At 41.7% G+C, this 21,162-nt stretch overlaps 1 protein-coding gene and 1 non-coding gene across 2 annotated transcripts in view; both read left to right on the plus strand.

Annotated features, from left to right (window-relative positions):
- Nucleotides 1-21,162, plus strand: part of TSEN2 (tRNA splicing endonuclease subunit 2) — a 56,215-nt gene that overhangs the window by 29,501 nt on the left and 5,552 nt on the right. Inside the window, exons 7-12 of the mRNA XM_064362040.1 lie at nucleotides 4,026-4,076; nucleotides 6,432-6,570; nucleotides 16,169-16,205; nucleotides 16,731-16,842; nucleotides 18,575-18,664; nucleotides 19,676-19,802. Coding sequence (XP_064218110.1) covers nucleotides 4,026-4,076; nucleotides 6,432-6,570; nucleotides 16,169-16,205; nucleotides 16,731-16,842; nucleotides 18,575-18,664; nucleotides 19,676-19,735 — 489 coding nt within the window. The 3' untranslated portion in view covers nucleotides 19,736-19,802. The remainder of the gene's footprint in view (nucleotides 1-4,025; nucleotides 4,077-6,431; nucleotides 6,571-16,168; nucleotides 16,206-16,730; nucleotides 16,843-18,574; nucleotides 18,665-19,675; nucleotides 19,803-21,162) is intronic.
- On the plus strand, nucleotides 2,536-2,638 carry LOC135268932 (U6 spliceosomal RNA). The gene has a single exon (XR_010337270.1). It is a non-coding gene; the product is annotated as a U6 spliceosomal RNA (small nuclear RNA).

A 21,162-nucleotide genomic window follows, 5' to 3' on the forward strand; every position in this document is an offset into this window, starting at 1 on the left:
TATGTAATAGGTGCTTGTTCGGTTCCCACCTTTATTCTCTCCCTGGTAGCACATACATGTTCTGTCTCTAAATTGTTGATAATGATCATAAAATAGATCTTTTACTTAAATAGTGGAAGTATTACACAGTGACTAGGTCTTTCACACACACAGTGACTAGAGCACATTAGTAGAATACATCTTTTTCCTGCTTAGGCACCTACAACAGTATTCACGCATGCCAGATGGCATATTCCACATGCAGCATCTTCCTTCTGCTTTTAGCCAGTGACATTTTAACTGGTATCTTTTGTGAACTGGACATGGTGACAATTTAATGTTCACTCTATATGAGTATTCGTTTCAGGGATAATTAGATTGCCATGACAGTTAGCTAATGGATTCCATTGTTTCTTAGGGATCTGTTATTGAGATCTGTTTTTCCATTACAACACTAACTACATTCAGCAGTATGATGTTAAAAACTATCATTAAACACATCCTTCCATCTTATTAGTACTGTGAAAGTAAAACTTACTAATGAGATTGCAGGGGATATGATTGTCAACCTCTACAGACCTCTCTAGTCTACTGCTTATTTTGTTTATTTTAATTTAATTTAAATTTTTTTTTTTGAGGTGGAGTTTTGTTCTTGTTTCCCAGGCTGGAGTGCAATGGTGCAATCTTGGCTCACCACAACTTCTGCCTCCCAGGTTGAAGCAATTCTCCCTCAGCTTCCTGAGTAGCTGGGATTACAGGCATGCACCACCATGCGTGGCTAATTTTGTATTTTTAGTAGAGACGGGGTTTCACCGTGTTGGTCAGGTTGATCTTGAACTCACGACCACAGGTGATCCACCTGCCTTGGCCTCCCAAAGTGCTGAGATTCCAGGTGTGAGCCACCAAGCCTGGCTAATAATTTAATTTTAAATAAAACCAACTCAGTTGAATTAAGATCCCCTCCATCTTGGTGACCAGGGAAGACTTCTCTGAGAATAAGTGCCTAGTTGCATTTTGTATAAATTGATAAAAGCCAATCACCATTTTAGGCAAATAAAAATGAGATACTGGTTTCATTCACTCTTAGGGAAATGTATGCTTGCTGATAATGAAAACACATTAGTTTTTGAGGAACTTACATTTTATCAGACATCAGGAAATCTTTTACTGGGCAAGGATTGAATTGAACTTTTTTTCCCAGGCTATGCTATCCAGTTGTTAGAAAACTAAGACTAGGCACGGTAGCTCACACTTGTAATCCCAGCACTTTGGGAGGCCGAGGTGGGCAGATCACCTGAGGTCAGGAGTTCAAGAAAAGAGGAAAACTAAAATTAATTGAGCTCTTAGGTACTATTCATAGCTTATTAAATCTTTAGCTAAGAAAGCATTATTATCCCCATTGCATAGATGAAGCATGGAGAATTTAAGTGATAATTTCAGGGCCCTACCTAACAATGATGATTTGCGTTCAGGTCTGTCAGGTCTCAGATGTCATTCTTTGTGTTACACTATTCTGAACCAAGAAGTGCAAATTGTGGCAAAATGCAAGGGACTCGGCCATTTGAGGAAACAACTTTGTCTTTTCCATTGCACCTTTTGGCCTGTAGTCCATCTGAAAAACAGTGGTATTCTGTATTAATTAGTAGTGAGCGACGGAAAGAGAAAAGGTCAAAATAAAATTGTGGGCCACTTGGCAAGGCTGTCAACAGCAGTGAAAGAAGTAGAACACAATGTTCACACTGAGAAGAGATGAGCTGAGGGAGGTGCAGAGACCTGCTGTAGGGTGGCTCTGGACGTCCGGGCCTAAGCCGAGGGCGGGATTGGGGACCTGTGTTTTTTGTCTTTCAGCACAAGCTTTGAACACCCAACATGTGCTAGACCCCCTTCTAGGCCAGGGAAACAACAGGCAGTTTCTGTTCTGCCAGAGTTTACATTCTAGTCAGGAACACGTGTAAGAGAAAGATTTTCAAATAAAAGTAAATACTCTGAAGATGATCGGGATGGGGGTTGCTTAGACTTGGTGGCCAGGGAAGACCTCTCTGAAAAGCGACCTTTTGAGTCTGAAGCAGAACATGCCAGATAGTGGGAGTAGCGATTACAGGGGCAAAGGCCTGAATGAGCTTAATGTCTTCAGGAGAAAGAAGTACCCCCAGGACAGCTGGAAAGAGCAGTGGTAAGATCATGCAGGGACCTGGAGCTGGTGGCAAGCAGTTTGGACTTTATTCTAAGGGCAGTGAAATCTCTTTGGAAGGTTTTAATTAGGGGAACGACATGATCTTTATGTGCCAAGAATCTGGATGCTGTGGAGGGGGACTCTAGAGGGGTCAGAACAGGGAAGCTGTCACAGGAGGCAGGAAGGAGCCACCACAGGCTGGTACCAGCAAGGAAGTAGGAAAAAGTGGAATAGAAGGTGACCACCTTCATCTCCAGAAACGCTCTAGATTTGGATTTGGATAAAACTAAATTAGTGGTCCCTCATATCTGTCAGTGTTTACCAAATTATAAATTAAAAATAAAGTCCTGAGTATCTGTTTAACATATTTAAAAATAATAATGGTGATAACCTTCTATAGCACATATACTAAAATTGGAACAATGCAGAGATTAGCATGACCCCTGTCCAAGGATGACACAAGTTTATGAAGTCTTTCATAAAAAAAACAAAAAATATCTTGACATAAATACTTTTAAGTTTTTTGTGAAAAATAACTGTATTTTCCAAAACAAAAAATTTAGCGAGAAGAGGCATCGTTTTTAATTTTTGCACGTCGCTTGAAGGTCTGATTTCCTGAAAGTCAGCTAGATTCTTGCATCTGCTTCTGGCTCCAGTCTTGTGCCATCACATGTCTTAAAGCCGCTGGAGAGAGCACAGATGAGGCAGATAATACCACGTTATTTTTATGAAGTGATTTTGACCTTAGACCTCCTACAAGGGCCTTGGGGATCCCGGGATCCCCAGACCATCCTTTGAGAACTGCTGCCATGAAGAGAGAGGTCATCAGATAGCCAGGCAGAGAATGACAGGGTATTGGCTGCTTGGAAGTCCTTCCACCCGTATTGCTTGTGCTGTCTTTTGTTCCTGTGTATGTTGGGTTAGGGGTGGGGTGGAGGGACAGTGAGGAAACAAGCTGAGTGAGCAGTTTGTCAGTGCCTTGCTGCTGCACACAAGCCTCAAGGCTCATGACAGGGAGGGGATTACGTTTCTGCTCCCACACTACACAAGAGGACCCCTCCTTGTCTGTGCCTGCTGGCAGCAGCAGTGAGAGCTGAAGCAGAATATTTGGTGTTTGGTTATAAATATAATTTTTCACCTTCATATTTAAAAAGAAATGTAACCCTATTTTACTACTGGCTACTATTTGGTCACTATCTGCTATGCGCCAATCTCATGGGAGTCCCTTCAGAGCCAATAACACATGGCACTTTGGGTGGTGTCAGTGTTTGGCAGTGTATTATTTTAACAGAAAGCCATTTTCATTTCCATTTAAGTGTGATTATATTGAACCAGGGCCAATTTTCTGTGCCATTCCTACAGCTTCCCCCATACAGTAAAACATGTTATTATATGGGGTCAGTGCAAACATAGAGCTCTAGAATATCACTTCACCAAAGATGACCGAGAAACTCGTATTTTATTAGGTAAGCAAAATCAGCACTGCCCCAAACTTTTCACTACATATATTTTTCTCAATTTAAATATTATTTAATTTTACAGGAAGAAACTCCAGTGAGCAATGGTTTCTGTTGTTAACTGCTGTTAACATCATTCTTCAGTTATATAGGATTTTTAGGGAAGAAATATGGAAACATTCATAAAAATGTTTTATTTTTTATTGATTTAAACCAGTTTGTAAGATTTGTATTTTCTTAGATTTTAAAAAAATCTAAGACATTCTAATGAATCATTTATGTTAAAAATATGTGACCTTTTTGATAGTGACTTAGGAGCATTAATTTTTGAGGTAAAAAGAGATCAATCTGTAAAATAGTTTGACAATAATGTGACACTATTTGTAATGAGCATTTTCTGCTTGCTCTATTTTCAGGCCTTCTTCTTGGTCTATGCTCTGGGATGTTTAAGTATTTACTATGAGAAGGTAAGATGCTTTGTTTATATACAACCCACTTAAAATTTCCCTGTTGTTAAAAGCAGTTTGTACTAATTTCTGTATTGCATTAATACAAATGTTTCTGCTTTTACTGAATAAAATAGGAGTGGAGTTTTTCTCTAAGTTTTGGATTCGGGTCCTGAAGTAGGACTGTTTGAGCAAAAGGCATCTTTGACCCTTTCAGATTGCATTTCATTCCTCGAGACTAGGAGAGGTACAGTATCTTATACTGTATAATGACTAGGAAATCTGTGTCAGAACAGTATTAAAAATTAACAAAAATAAAACCTACCAGTATTTGGCACCTATGTATGGTAAAAGCTTTATGTTAGGTACTTTACATGCTATATTTCCAGTCCTTACCTCCACCTAGTAAGAATATACAGATAAGGTAACTGAGGCTCAGAGAAAATAAGTAATGTACCCAAAGTCACACAGCTAGTCTGGTTAGAATAAGTATTCAAACCAATGTCCAAGTAACTCCGAAGCCTGTGACTTGGTGCTGTAGCCTGCTACCTTTAGAAGAGAGATAGTTTGTGCAAGAGAGTGATACCATCGCTTGCTTCCAGGCAAAGGAACTGGGGGCTAGGGACACAGGAAGGAGGAAGACTTTTCACTGGACATTTTTTGTACTTTCTAAATTTCAAACCATATGTATATATAGTATCTATGCAAAATAATGCAAATAAAATTGAAAAGTAAACAGAACAGTACACGGAGCAGAAAAGGTATATTCTGTTTGGCTCTTGAGAGCCACATAATTTTATCATTCACCAAATTCTAATTGCATAAATCTTGTTTGCGGGTATTCCAGCAGTTTGGAAGCAGTGTCTGCCTGACAAATGGCTCATTTTCCCAGATGGCGGCCATTCTTAGCCCCACCTTGCTTCCTTTCATGTGCCTTAGCTGAAATTTGTCAGAATGTTTCAGCTGTGACATAAAAGCCTCAACATCTCAACAACATTGGGCTGTGTTGGAAGTTCAACCTTCTCTATGAGACTATTGCCTGTTAGAGGAGGGCATTGAGTGTTTACTTACTGTGGGATATCAAGGTCACACAGGTATGGAATTTTTGCATTAGGAACAACTGCAAAAAAAATAAATAAATAAACTTTAGCCTATTTATGGTATTATAATCTTAGACTGGGACAAACTGAGCCAGTCTCATGAGTGACTGAGCCTTAAACCAGCTGAAGAATGTATTGTTTCAGTAACTACTGAAATGAAGCAAAAATTTTCCAAACTTACCTAGTTATTTTGTAATCATTGTGTTTTTGGTAATGTTATATCAGAATATTCTCGAGACCAAATCATTTGTATGCTCTTTGACTTCCACATTAAAACAAAATTCTCTTTTAAGCAGTGAATTATTAGTTTGTATCATCAGATAACAAATTCTCTAGTTTCAAACATTAAATGGAGGATCTTTTTTTTTTTTTTAATTTTTTTTTTTTTTTTTTAAGACGGGGTTTCACCATGGCCAGGATGGTCTGGATCTCCTGACCTCATGATCCGCTCGCCTCGGCCTCCCAAAGTGATGGAGGATCTTTTTTTAAGTTTTACTACAAAATTATTTTTTGTTTTTCTGAAACGTGACCTGACGTAGAGTAGGTACTCTTAAGGATCTGTGAAATGTTGTCACGAGCTGCCCTCCAGCCTTGGTGGGCTTATTACAGTGAGCCCCCTGCATGCACTGATTCCCCTGCCTGGAATGTCCTTCCCAGCCTACCACCACCCCCTCCGCAGCCTCCAGCCCATTTCCCTTCTTATCTTCTCATCCTCAAATGCTACCTTTTCTAAGTCCTCTGGAGCAATGCTGCGTCATAGAAGGACAGTGAGAGCCTCAGATTGGAGCCATGTATTATAATTTCACATTTTCCGGTAGCCACATTTAAAACATTTTGTTTTTTTAAAAAAAGAGGCAGAATTTTAATACTATATTACATAGTTTATTTGACCCAACATATTCAAAGTTATTGAAATCGTTTATATTCTTTTTTTTTTTTCATACTGAGTAGGAAGTCAGTGTGTTTTCTACACTTAGAGCCCCTCTCAGTTCAGACTAGCTATGTACGGCTGGCAGCTGCCACATTGGACAGTGCAGGGCTAGACTTTCTTGCTAAATTGCTCTGCTGGGAGTGAGCCAAGATCGTGCCGCTGCACTCCAGCCTGGGTGACAGAGTGAGACTCCATCTCAAAAGTAAAATAAATAAGTTGCTCTGCTGGGGGAACTGTTTTATATGCTGCTTCAGCTCCACACTTAGTGTAGATGTTGATGCGCTGGCTGAATGAAGAGTGAATGCATACATAGTAATGCTTTTTGTTTTTTGCAAATAACCTTAGGAGCCTTTAACGATAGTGAAGCTCTGGAAAGCTTTCACTGTAGTTCAGCCCACATTCAGAACCACCTACATGGCCTACCATTACTTCCGAAGCAAAGGCTGGGTGCCCAAAGTGGGACTCAAGTATGGGACAGATTTATGTAAGTAATTCTTGGTGTGGTATGTGTGAAAACGGAGTTTGTATCAGATTCACTCCAGAACATCAAATTGGTCACGTGTGCTGTTGATGTTTTCTAAGAAGGTGTCCTTTGAGTTTAGATAAGATTCCTGGATATTTGGATTGGGGTAAGGGTAAGTGCAAAAAGAGAAGAGGTAGTCTAGGGAGAAAGTGTAGGAGGAGAAGCTTGCAACCCCAATTCAGGCTTTCCTTCTTGTTTGCCCTGTAATCTTAAAAAAGCGTTCTATAGCACCCAGCCCCACGTCTCATTAGCTATGAGATTGGGTAATCTGGGACAGTCCCTTATCCCTGGGCCTCAGTGGCCTCATCTGCCAAGTGAAAACAATCATATAATTATAATAATTGCCACAGCCATCATTGAGCATTTGCCATGTGCCAAGCATTTTACTAAGTATTTTACATTCATCATCTTGTTTAATCTTTACAGCAGTCCTATGTAGTGGAGACTCTTAATGTCTTCATTTTCTGATGGGGGACTGCAGTTTTGAAAAAATAGGTCATTGCCCATAATAGTTTCCAGGGCCAGTAACTTGCAGAGCTGGGCTTTGAATTCTGGAGCCCAGGCTTTTAGAAATGTCTAACAGTATGGCCCTCCTCGATCTTTTCTTTTTTAAATTAAATCAATATTTATTTAATTTTTTTTAGCTTTAATTTTAGGGCCGAGTGCAGTGGCTCACACCTGTAATCCCAGCACTTTGGGAGGCCAAGGCGGGCAGATCACTTTGAGGTCAGAAGTTTGAGACCAGCCTGACCAACATGGTGAAAGCCCCTTTCTACTAAAACTACAAAAATGAGCTGGGCGAGGTAGCAAGCACCTATAAGGAGGCTGAGGCAGGAAAATTGCTTGATCCTGGGAGGCAGAGGTTGTAGAGAGCCGAGATCATGCCACTGCACTACAGCCTGGGTGTCAGAGACTCCACCTCAAAAAAAAATTTTAGGTTTGGGGGTACATGTGAAGGTTTGTTATATAGGTAAACTCATGTCACAGGGGTTTGTTGTACAGATGATTTGATCACCCAGGAACTAAGCCTAGTACCCAATAGTTATTTTTTCTGCTCCTCTCCCTCCTCCCACCCTTTGCCCTCAAGTGGACCTCAGGGTCTGTTGTTCCCTTATTTGTGTTCATAAGTTCTCTTCATTTAGTTCCCACTTGTAAGTAAGAATATGCGGTATTTGGTTTTCTCTTCCTGTGTTAGTTTGCTAAGGATAATGGCCTCCAGCTCCATCCATGTGCCCACAAAAGACATGATCTTGTCCATTTTGTGGCTACATAGTATTCCATTGTGTCCCTTGATCTTAAAGTGGGAGTCTGGACCAGGTGAGTTCCTCATTCAGCAGATAATGACTAAGGGTCTGCTGTGGGCCAGGTACTGTTTGAGGTGTCAGGAATACAGAAGCGAACAGGACAAACAGAGCTGCCTTTGTGGAGCTTACATTCTTGGGGGATGAGGGACACATAAGCAAATGACTATATAATGTAGTTTCAGGGACTGATAAGCACTGTAAGAAAAAGCAGAGTAAAGGCTACCCAAGGTCAGCTGCAGTCCAAAAATATTAAGATATCTGCTGGGCACAGTGGCTCATGCCTGGAATCGCAGCACCTTGGGAGACTGAGGCAGGTGGGTCACCTGAGGTCAGGAGTTTGAGACCAGCCTGGCCGACGTGGTGAAACGCTGTTTTTATTAAAAATGCAAAAAATAGCCAGGTGTGGTGGTGCACATCTGTAATTCCAGCTACTTGGGAGGCTGAGGCATCCTGAACTTGGGAAACAGAAGTTGCAGTGAGCCAAGATCATACCACTGCACTCCAGTCTGGGCAACAGAGTAAGACTCTCTTTAAAAAAAAAAAATTTTTTAAGATGTTTTGAGAGATCCTGATTCCCATAACTCATTACAGTATATTGTTAGAATTGTTCTATTTTATTATTAATGTTCTTAATCGCATACTGTGGCCCTTTTGCCTGCAACTTTATTTTAATGATCAAGTTATACTTTGGATGATGCATAGAGAAAACTTCCTTAATTTTAAGACACTCTGCTTTATGAGGATGGTTGGACAGATGGATAGCTGGATGGGCGGATAGATCGAATTTTGAAAACGAAAAAGATAAACTGCTCAGCTTACAACTCCCCTGGAGGCCTTTGCCCCCACTGGGATATATCATCTGTTTCTAGTTCCTCGTAAAATTAATGTGGGACCAGGTCTCTGACCCACACACAGAGTCAGACTGGCCCAGCATCAGCGTTAAAAGCGTCTTCACATTCTCTGCGTTAGCAAAGGTTCTTGAGCAATGCTAGCCTGGGATATGAGGGTTGGCTTCCTAAACTCTACCTCTTCTTCAGGCATGGCTGCACATTTCCTGCTGCTTTTTAACAGTATTGTTTTAATTTTGAAGGCCAGTGACCTAATCACATGAAGCCTAGAACTGCCAGCATAGGTTAAACTCTTAACAATTGTTTTTCCTTAGAGAGGTAGTGACTTGTAATACAAGACCATTGTGAAATTCACATCTTATCAGGGAAACTTTTCCCTTGAATGAATCTTGTCAATCAGATTTCATTCCAGGAACAATACTTGGAAGAGGTGATATGGGTCTCAAATCAAGTGCAGCTGCCAAGCTAGCTGACCTTGATCGCCTACTGGGGGAGCCAGGCCAGAAGCCAAGAGGAAGCCTTTCCTTACACTTCCCACTCAGCAGCTCCCCTGGCTACCGGCTCCTGGGGCCAGCCAGGTGCCTTGCCTTGGTGTTTTCTTCTCTTGTCTCATTGAATCTTCACACTCCTGTGAGGCCTGTATTAGTAGCTTCCTTTTGTAGCAGAGGAGTTTGAGGTTTAGAAGGGTTAGGTAAGTTGCCGGAGTGCTTAACAGCTCGTTAAGTACACAGAGTAGGGCTCTGTGGGTCTGTCCTCCCTGTCCTCCTACCATACCTAAGTCATGTTGCCTACCAAGAAGCCAAAACTAACTCATGGTTTATATTGTTGTCTTATGTACACAGTTATGGTTTGATTTGATTTGCCATGACCCAAAGGTCTGGTTACTCCTAAGCCTCCTTCCCAGCCAAGCCCAGTTGGAGATTTGCATTGACTGATTAAGTATGATTTCTGAGCTCTCTGCAAATTTAGAAGTTTCAGCACAGAAATGGAATGGCAGGAGCCATTGAAAACTAGCAGAGTTATAGAGTTTCCTGGCCCAGAAGGAACCATGACTTTTCATGACATCCAGCCCAGAAACTGACAGTTCTGCTCCAGAATGGATGGAGGTCAGCAGAGCAGCTATTTGTCACAGAACAAGGAGATGTGTCTTCTTCCCATCTTCCTCTTTGATTCTTTTTTTTTTTTTTTTTTTTTTTTGAGACTAAGTCTCGCTTTGTTGCGCAGGCTGGAATGCAGTGATGTGATCTCTGTGTCAGCTCACTACAACCTCTACCTCCCAGGTTCAAACGATTCTCCTGCCTCAGCCTCCCAAGTAGCTGGGATTACAGGCACACACCACCACACCCAGCTAATTTTTGTGTTTTTAGTAGAGATCGGGTTTTGCTGTGTTGGCCAGGCTCATTTCGAACTCCTTACCTCAAGTGATCCCCCTGCCTCAGCCTCCTAAAGTGCTGGAATTATAGGCATGAGGCATGGCACCAGGCCCTTTGAATCTTTTCTAAGCCACCTCCTGTCTTATTTTCCTAGTCAAACGTTTTATATATTTTTGTTAACATTCTTCATGTTTACATACATAATCTGTATTAATCTATAAGTATTTCCATGTGTACCTCCAAAGAATACAGACATTCTCCAACTTACCATATAATGCCTGAGAAAAATTAGAATTACTTAATATCATCCAAATATCCAGTCTATACTTCTATCTTTCCAGTGTCCTGGTAATGTCTCTTGTGGCTATTTTGGTTGTAATTTTTCTTTTTTTTTAATAGAGATGGGGTCTCTATCTATGTTGCCCAAGCTGGTCTCGAACTCCTGGGCTCAAGCCATCCTCCTGCCTGGCCTCCCAAAGTATAGGATTACAGGCATGAGCCACCATGCAGGCTTCTGGCTTTGATTTTCTTGATACAGTCACATTTGATTGTTATATCTACCTTTTAGTTTCCCATAAGAAATTACCACAAACTGGGTGGCTTAAAAGCAACCGAGATTCATTCTCTCACAGTTTTAGGGGCCAGAAGTCTAAAATTAAAAGAGGCTGGGCACAGTGGCTCATGCCTCTAATCCCAGCACTTTGGAGGCCAAGACAGGCAGATCACCTGAGGCCAGCAGGGTGTCAGCAGGGCCAGGCTCCCTCCAAAGGCTCTGGGGGCGAAGCCATTTCTTGCCTCTTCTAGATTCTGGTGGCCTCAGACATTTTGTGGCTGGTGACCATCCCTCCAGTCTCTACCTTGTCTGTTTGTGTCAACATTCCCTTTCCCTTATAAGGATAGTTGTCATTGGGTTTAGGGGCCATCCAGCTAATTCAGGATGATCTCATCTCAGAATTCTAAGCTTAGTTATATCTGCAAAGACTCTTTTTCCAAGTCACATTCCACATTACAGGTCACAATCATAAGTCAGGGATTAGGACATGAACATATCTTTTTGGGAGCTGCCATTAAACCCACTGCAATCTGTTGCTCTCTTTTTTTTTTGTTTGTTTTTGAAGCAGTCTCGCTCTGTCACTTAGGCTGTAGTGCAGTGGCGTGATCGCAGCTCCCTGCAACCTCTGCCTCCCAGGTTCAAGCGATTCTCCTGCCTCAGCCTCCCAAGTACCTAGGATTACAGGTACCAGCCACCACGCTGGGCTAACATTTGTATTTTTAGTAGAAAACTAGCATGTTTGTCAGTCTGGTCTCAAACTCCTGGCCTCAGGTGATCTGCCTGTCTTGGCCTCCAAAGTGCTGGGATTAGAGGCATGAGCCACCACGCCCAGCCTCTTTTAATCTTACACAGTCACTCTACCTTCTTGTTTTGTTTGTCATGATGTTGACTTTTTTCGAAGTCTTAAAGGATGTTCCCCATTCTCTGTATGTCTGATTGTTCCTGATGATTAGACTCCAACTTGGGTTCTCTTGGCACACATAGGTGATGTGTGTGCTTATTGGAGTGTGTCAGGAGGTGCATGAAAACAGGTTTTCCTGCTATGGTGATGCTAAGTTTGATGGTGGCCATTGTCAATGTCTGTCGTGAAATTACAGTTTTCCTTTTATAAAGCACAAGTCATTCGTGGAGTGATACCATAAGTAGCTGTTCCCCCAGTCATTATAATGGGTATCTGATTTAATTACTGCACTAATCATTTTCTAATTTTGTCATTCATTCCACACCTCTATCTGGCATTCTTCTGTAAGAAATAGCTTTCCTTTTATATTCCTTGTTCTTTCAGACCTTAGTTTGACTTTTATTTATTTATGTAGTTTTTGAGACAAGGTCTTACTCTCCCCCAGGCTGGAGTACAGTGGCACAATCTCAACTCACCTGAGCCTCAACCTCCCAGGCTAAAATGATCCTCCTGCCTCAACCTCCTGAGTAGCTGGGACTACAGATATGCGCCACTACACCCAGCTAACTTTTTTTTTTTAATATATATTTTTAGTAGAGATGGGGTTTCACTATGTTGTTGGTCAGGCTGATCTCGAACTCCTGGCCTCAAGTGATCCCCCTGCCTCAGCCTCCCAGAGTGCTGGAATTACAGACATGAGCCACCGTACCTGGCCCTCAGGCCTTTTTTTAAATGCTCACTATTTCTCAGACTTCTTATGCTTTCATCTTCTACTTGAGAGGTATTTTTGTAAAATGATTTCATTTTTCCCCCTGAGTACACTATCACCATCATACAGTCATGTGCTGCATAACATTTTGGTCAAAGAACTTTTATACAAATGGCAGCACAGTAGGTTTGTTCATAGCAGCATCACCACAAACATGCAAATAGTGCATTGCACTATGACAGCACCATGGCCACCATATCATTAGGTGATAGGGATTTTTCCATTCCTTTATAATCTTATGGGAACACAGTCATATCCATCACAGTTCATTGTATTGTTGGCCTGCTCCCAGCCAGGATAATTTATTATTGAAGAAAGAGGCTGGGTATGGTGCTCATGCCTGTAATCCTAGCACTTTGGGAGTCCAAGGCAAGAGGGTCCCTTGAGCCCATGAGTTCAAGACCAGCCTGGGCAACATAGGTAGACCATGTCGCTCTATTTAAAAAAAAAAAAAGATAAAATTTTTTTTTTTTTGAGACAGAATCTCCCTCTGTCACCCAGGCTAGAGTGAAGTGGTGCGATCTCGGCTCACTGTAACCTCCTCCTCCCAGGTTCAAGAGATTCTCCTGCCTCAGCCTCCCGAGTAGCAGGGACTACAGATGCACACCACTCCCAGCTAGTTTTTGTATTTTTAGTAGAGACAGGGTTTCACCACATTGGCAAGGCTCGTCTCAAACTCCTGACCTCGTGATTCACCTGCTGCAGCCTCCCAAAGTGCTGGGATTACAGGCATGAGCCACTGTGCCCGGCTGAAAGAAAAAAATTTTTAATAAATTTAGTACAGCCTAAGTGTGCAGTGCTTATGAAGTGTACAGTAGCACACAGTACTGTCCTAGACCTTCACATTCACTCACCACTCACTCACCCAGAGCAACTTCCAGGCCTGCAGGCTGCATTCATAAGTGCAGGTGTACGTTTTTTATCTTTTATGCCGTATTTTTACTGTACCATTTCTATGTTTAGTCTATGTTTAGATACACAGATACTTATCACTGTGTTATAATTGTCTACAGATTCAGCTCAGTCACATGCTGAACAGGTTTGTAGCCTAGGAGCAATAGGCGATACCACATAGTCTAGGTGTGTAGTGGGCTGTACCATCCAGGTTTGTGTAGCTACACTCTATCTTGTTTACACAACAATGAAATTGCCTAAGGACTCATGTCCTAGAACATATCCTTGTCATTAAGCCATGTAGATTGTAATTGTTACTAGCATAGGTAATTTCATGATGCTTACTATATGCCATACACTGTGCTAATACTTCTGCCTTCACCATAACCCCCATTTTTTTTTTTAGACAGAGTCTCACTTCATCACCAGACTGGAGCTCAGTGCTGCAGTCTCAGCTCACTGCAACCTCTACCTCCTGGATTCAAGCGATTCTCTTGCTTCACCTTCCTGAGTAGCTGGGATTACAGGCATGCACCACCACGCCCAGCTAATTTTTGTATTTTTATTAGAGACAGGGTTTTACCATGTTGGCCAGGATGGTCTCGATCTCTTGACCTCATAATCTGCCTGCCTTGGCCTCCCAAAATGCTGGGTGGCTCAACCCCCATCTTTATAAGGAAATTGACATGCAGAGTTGTCCTGTGGTCTTGGCACTGCTGACTTGACCTCGGGTCCGTCTGCTGCCAGTGTTCTTGCTTAAACTGAGCTGTGCTGTGTTGGAACCTATCGTCAGAAATTACCTGCCTAGTGAGCTGCTTTCAAGCTCTGTAATGCTCCAGGTGCATATTGGATTAATGTCTGTTTGATCATAGGTAATGCCATTTGAGGACTAGAAAAGGTCTCAATTTCCTGATGTCTTTGTTTTAGGATTTTGGAAACTGAAGCTCAGAGAAGTTAATAACTTGCCTAAAGGCACACAACTTGAGGAGGCAAAGGTTGGTCAGGGAACAAAACTCCTGAGTTCACTTTTGTTCCCAGTACATGGTTTCCTTCCAGTGTACTGCATCTCAAAAAGTTGAGAATTGTATGTTTGGATAGTTATTTAAATTTGTGCCACAGTGAATTTGAGCTGACTTGTCGAGTACTTTAAATACAACTTAAATAGAAGAGACAGAAAGGAAATGTGACCATGGAAAATATAGATGCAAAACAAGACTAAGTAAAGGGTTACTACGTCGTCCTTGGGGTCCTATATAGTTACTAAAATCATGCTACAAATTTGGCTCTGAGCTTCCTGAGCCAGAGAAAAACATGATTAGTTACAGGATTGATATGTCCAAAAAGGAAAATTCTACCAGTTCCTCAAGGGAAAGGACAGCTAACAGCTTACAGATGTAATTGTGTTAGTTATGGCAATTCCCATAGCTGTAGTTACATATAAACCCCAAGTCTCAGGGGCTTAACAATAGAGTTCATTTTTGTTCATGTGAAATCCAACCCAGGTGTCTCTGATTGGCAGGCCGATCAACTCCAAAAGATGCGTTAGGAACCCAGTCTGCTTCCTAGTGGCTCCCAGTCTTTAGCACACAGCTTCCAAGGTTACCTTCAGAAAGGAAGAGGCACCAGGAGGGTTTGTACAAGGGAGGATTTTACGGGTCAGCCTGGAAGTGTCACACAACACATGGCCATACCTAACTGTACAAGAGACTGAGAGCTGTGGTCTGGCCACATACCTGGGGGAGAAATAAATGGAGATTGTGAACAGTTAGCCAGTCCCTGCCACAGACCATGTGCCTCTGAAGGGCTCTCTGCCAGATTCTATGTGTCTATGTGGCAGAGTCCCTGGGCCCATGCTCCTTCACTAAGTGGCTCTTGACCTCCACAAACTGAATTCCCACATCTCCTTAAGGTCCTTAATAGTAGAGTAGACTGATACTTGAATGGCATGAATGGGTATGACTTCCATCACTTGACTTTGAATTTCTTAAAAATAGACATGAGTCTTACTCCTCTCTTGTACCAACCCCTATCACAGTCGGCCAGAGTAGTGAGTCAGACACATTGCATTACATTGATCTGAAATGAATAACAAGATATTGATCCACAATCTATGAATTTTACACTCCTGATATGATTCACACTTACTCTGGAGCATATAAGACAAGAGGTAAGGCAAGATTGCTTGTACTTTGACTCTGGAATTTATTTGTGGGGTGGAATGAGATGTTAGGGTCTTGACAACAGATTTCTTTATGAATTGCACTTTGTTTCAGGGAAAAGATAGTTTGAATTTTGGCCGGGCGCTGTGGCTCACTCACGCCTGTAATCCTAGCACTTTGGGAGGCTGAGGTGGGTGTATCACCTGAGGTTAGGAGTTCAAGACCAGCTGGCCATCATGGTGAAACCCCATCATTAAAAAAAAAAAAAAAGATAGTTTGAATTTTTAAAATAGATGACAGGGGCTAGGTGTGGTGACTCACACCTATAATCCTAGCACTTTGAGAGGCTGAGGCAGGAGGATCACTCAAGCCCTGGAATTTAAAACCGGCCTGGGCAACATAGTGGGACCCTATCACTATAAAAATTTTTAAATTAGCTGGGCGTGGTAGTGCATGCCTGTAGTCCAGGCTACTCAGGAGGCTGAGTGGGGAGTGTCACTTAAGCCCAAGAGGTCAAGTCTGCAGTGAGCCATGATCGTGACACTGTACTGACAGTGAGCCTGGCTGACAGAACAAGACCCTGTCTGAAAAAATAGACCACAAGGCATATTGCAGATTATCTCTCTGCATATAGGTAATTGAATATTTGACTCCTTTTGGAGAAGAAAAAAATTAATAAAACCAGCTTTTTATTGAGTCTTATTCTTCTCTTGTTATTTTGAGTGGTTATACTTGTTTTTTCTCTTTCTTCTTTGCAGTGCTTTATCAGAAAGGCCCTCCATTTTACCATGCAAGGTTTGGAGTGATTTTTAAATAAATTAATGGGTTAAAGGGATACAAGGAATTTCTGGACTCTAAATTTTAAATTTTTTGGTACCATAGGAACAAAAGTCATGTTCTTCCTGGCCTGATAGGAATAGCTGCTATCTGTTCATGCCTTAACACACTAATGTCTATAGTATATATAGGATGATATGTAGTTTATGATCATATGTGTTCTAGTGTTAAACATTGAGTTAATCTGTGCCATAATTGTTGATCTTAACATCAGTTAGTATTAGTGTCTAAACAGTTGTTTGAATTTGCAGCTTTCCTATTGGGAAAAATATTCATTTTTTCCTGTAAGTAAGTGTTGGAATCAGCCTGAAAGTTTGTAACTTAAAGTATGAATTTTTCATTAATATTTTCTCAATACAGTCTAGAGGAATTTAGAATCAGATGATGTAAATTGTATTTTCTGTATTTTTGTTCTTGGTAGGACAAATTCTTTTTAAACAGGTTTATTTCATGCTTATAAAATACTTTTTCTGTGTTTTCCAGTTATTCTGTCATTATTGAACTAGTTGATGACCATTTTGAAGGCTCTCTCCGCAGGCCATTCAGTTGGAAGTCCCTGGCTGCCTTGAGCAGAGTTTCCGTTAATGTCTCTAAGGTAACATAACATCAGCTTTGCCATTGGAATGTCACTTAAATGGCTCAATTTTGTTTTTTTGTTTGTTTGTTTGTTTGTTTTTCTTAAATGTAGAATCAAAAAAGTTATTTGTAGAAACTTCATAACATTCCTGCCAGTGACATGCTGGAAGATTTGGGGTCATTTGTACCCTTCCCTCATGGCGCTAGAAGTTGTCCTCCTCTCATGTTACATTTTACTGTCCCCTCCTTCCCAACTGCTGCTAAGCTCCAGTGACTGAGCTTTGAAGTTTCCTGTGGCGATCTGATCCAGATAGGCATTGCCTCTCTTCCCAGGGGTATTGTTGCTATGTGGCCTGGTTTATACTGCAGCTTAACATTCACTTACACATGTATTCACAAAGGAGTCAAAACAGTGAAAGTTTGCAGATCTCTTAGAGAGGAAGGGACTTGGTATTGATTGCTAAGCACTTTCCCACCCTGTTGTTACTCTCTTCCTGAGTATGAGAAACCAAGGTTAGAGCTGTTGAATGACTAATCCAAGATCACACAGCTCATGTGCAGACTCAGGATCCAAACTCACAGTTGTCTGGCTCCTCAGCTTGTGTTTCACTGTATCCTGCCTGTTGCCATCAGAGATAGGAGGGACTCAGCTTACACAAGGACTATCAAGAAGGAAAGCTGTGTGTGTTCTCATTCCTCAGTGATTTGCTGACTGAGAACAAATTGTAGATACCCTCCAACTTCGTCCTCTTGCTGCCGGAGGTGAGGTGGGACTGAGGCCAGAGGGTCCTGCCAGACTGGAGATGACTACCCTTGAGAGCAGGTTAGGTTGCCTAGGCTTTAGCTTGGTCCTGTAGAAAATTAGGGAGCCTATACTGTTTCCAGTATTTTTATGCCCACTTTAGGGGACTCATAGCATATACTTAATATGTCCTCACTTAACATTGCTGATATGGTCTTGGAAACTGCAGTCTTTAAGCGAATGCCATATAACAAAACCATTTTTTCTTATCATCATTATAAGAAAGCAACGTTGAAGTTTATTTGAAGACCTGCTGTACTGTGTTAGTCCATTCTCATGCTGCTATAAAGAAATACTTAAGACTGGGTAATTTATTTAAAAAAAGAGGTTTAATTGACTCGCAGTTCTGCATGGCTGGGGAGGCCTCAGGAAACTTAAAATCATGGTGGAAGGCACCTCTTCATAAGGTAGCAGGAGCGAGAATAAGAGATGAGTGAAGGTGGAAGCCCCTTATAAAACAATCAGATCTCATGAGAACTCAACTGTCACCAGAACAGCATGGGGACTGCCCCCATAATCACTTCCCGCAAGGTCCCTCCCATGACATGTGGGCATTGTGGGAATTACAGTTCAAGATGAGATTTGGGTAGGGGCACAGCCAACCCATATCAACATCATTTTGCTTAAAGTCAGTTTCCAAAAACCTATCAAGGACCTTAAGTGAGAACTTACTATATTTGTATTCTTAATGCTGTGTTTATGATGGATGAATCTGCTTCTACCTCTTGCCATGTTTGGTGATTAGTAAATGGCAGGTACCTAGTCAAAATATAAATCCCAATTATGATGTCCCCAGGAGGACACTGATGTGCTCTGTGCGTTTTCACTTTTGGTGATTCCAGGAGTGCACAGTGAGGAGGACTGGAGACTACCTGCATTTCCTGCTGATGCACCCACATTTGTACTATTATTTTGTAGGATACAGAAGTGGTTTTTCATTTCTCAATAGGAACTTATGCTGTGCTATTTGATTAAACCCTCTACTATGACTGACAAGGAAATGGAGTCACCAGAATGTATGAAAAAAATTAAAGTTCAGGTGGGTAAACAGAGAAATCAGTGTCATCCCAAAGATTCTATGCATCATGGTGTATCTGGAACATGTGGTCCCAAGCAAATAAATGAATATAGTCTTGCCTTGCTAATAGAGAGCCTTCTTAGGCTCTCTAAGTCTGTCACCTTTTCCCCACTGAACCCATTGGACATGAAATCTATGCTGACTTCTACTATTCCTTAATTCCTCACTTCTTTACCTGTGATGTCCTCATCACTCAGCTGAAACTGCTCTTTCACAGATGGCCTGTGACCTCCTGGTCAGGCCAGGACCTCTTACAGGTCTCATTCCCAGAGACTGGAGGTATCCCCGTTGACTCACTTCTACTTCTGGGCTTCTGTATTGAACTAAGGCACGTCCTGTTGTCTTGGCTGGTTTCTCTCTGGTTTTGCCGAGTTGTCTAGTGTGTCCATGTTTCTGCATTGCCTCCCTCTGTGTGTAGAGCCTTAACATTGCTATTAGCTCCTCCCCACATCCAGTATGTCATTGTTGTCATCCTCTCTTGTACACGTCACCCTTTCTTCTTTTCACACCACCCTGCCCCCTGCAGACCTGCCGGTCGGTCTCTAAGGCGCCAGCACCTCCTCCCTTCAGTTGGTCCCACTTATCTCCACTAGGCTAGTTTTTCATAAAATGCTGATCAACCTCATTTCTCCCTTCTCAGTAGCTGGCCTAGTTACGGCAACACCATCACAGACCTAGCTCTAATGTAAAATCCTATCTTTTATCCAGCCTACCTGTTCTGAAATGTGCTGGTAGAACACCACAGCAAAGGCAAGCTTAGCTTTTAAAATCTGCCTGGTGAAAGTAGATGCTATTTGCTTGTAAGGTTTATATTGTTAGATTCATTTTTTCCAGATGTTTCTGTTACAAAGATGGGAATAGTATCATCATTATCTAGACAGCTCTTTGTGAAATGTAGCTGTGGTATGAACTACCCGGAATGGTGTTATATTTCTGTTTTAAGAAATTGTCTTTTATTTTGATTGATTGCAGGAGGTGATTCTGAGTCGATGGGTTTCTTCACGAGAGAGGAGTGACCAAGACGAACTTTAACAATTCAACCTTTGAAATTAGAAATTCAAATTTCTAATTTCACCAACAACTGTTTATTGAGGACTAGGTAAAAAGTTTACTGTAATCGTCCATTAATTTATAAGTTTTAAAGGGCACGGTGCTCCCAGCACCAGAAAACTATCAGTGTTTTTAAAGATAAATTACACAGGGGAGGAGAAGGATCCCTGTGCTGGGACTGCAGGTTCTGTCCTTACGTTGGCCTCTAACTCTCCAACCCTGAGCCTCGTACCTCTGGCCTCAGTCTGTGCCCTCATCCGGTCACTGAGGAGGTTGGGCTAGATGAGTCCTGAGAACTCTTCCAACAACAGGGACATTTGTTCTCTGATTTTACCTGAAAATGGTGGTAGTTTACATTTATACAGTATGGTTTATGAAGCACTTTCATATGCAGGCATCTCTTGTTACCTACATCTAAGCTGTTCCTGAAAGAGTATTAACAGATTTAGCAATTACACGGATCTATGTTCCATTATTTTAAATGGAAAAAATAGTTACGTGTCTCAGCTTATCCAAGAACTTTAACCGATAGCTCAAAACATTGAAAAGTCCCTTCAGTATCTACCAAGGATTTCTGTATCACAAAGCCTTTAAGACATCAGTTACCTGATTATGTAATTCTCAAATGAACTCAATAGTAGGCATGTTTATGTACAGAACACAATATTGTACAATATTAGATAATATCTTCACTGAACTTGTTATAAAAATGAGTGGTTAAATAATGTTTGGAGACATAATGAAAGCAATTTACACTTAGCAAAATGTAATAAAGCCTTTTTTTAATTGGTGAGAAAGTCATGAAGACTTAAGTTACCTAAGGGCATTTGGTGGCAAGAGGAGAGAAATGGGTGGTGGCTGGGCACAGTGGCTCATACCTATAATCCCAGCACTTGGGAGGCTGTAGGAAGCCAAGATGCACAGATCGCTTGAGCCTAGGAGTTCAAGACCAGCCTGGGCAACATGGTGAAATCTCCTCTCTACCAACAAAAATTAGCTGAGCGTCGTAGCTCGGCTGTATTACATGCCTGTAATCCCAGCTACTCAGGAGGCTAAGGTGGGAGGATCAGTTGAGCCCAGGAGGCAGAGGCTGCAGCAAGCAGAGATTGTGCTACCACAGTCCAGCCTGAGTGATAGAGCAAGGCCCTGTCTCAAAAAAAAAAAAGGTGGAGGGGAATGGAAAATGGAAAGGGGGATAGTTACTCTTTGATGGTAGAGGGACAAGAGCTGGAGTGAGCCAGTGAAGGCCTGAGAGAGACAGATGTCTGAGATTCATTCAGTGTCTGAATTCCAAAAACTGGTGGACAGTCTTGGCATTCAAGACTCCAGAAGTGGATGGAACCATCTTTGGAAGCTATGAGATGGAAAAAAGCAAAATCGGCATCCGTTCACATTCCCTTGACCTGTGG

Source organism: Aotus nancymaae, unplaced genomic scaffold (genome assembly GCF_030222135.1).
Source record: "Aotus nancymaae isolate 86718 unplaced genomic scaffold, 86718_ANA_hifiasm-v0.15.2.pri h1tg000046l, whole genome shotgun sequence".
Taxonomy (NCBI): domain Eukaryota; kingdom Metazoa; phylum Chordata; class Mammalia; order Primates; family Aotidae; genus Aotus; species Aotus nancymaae.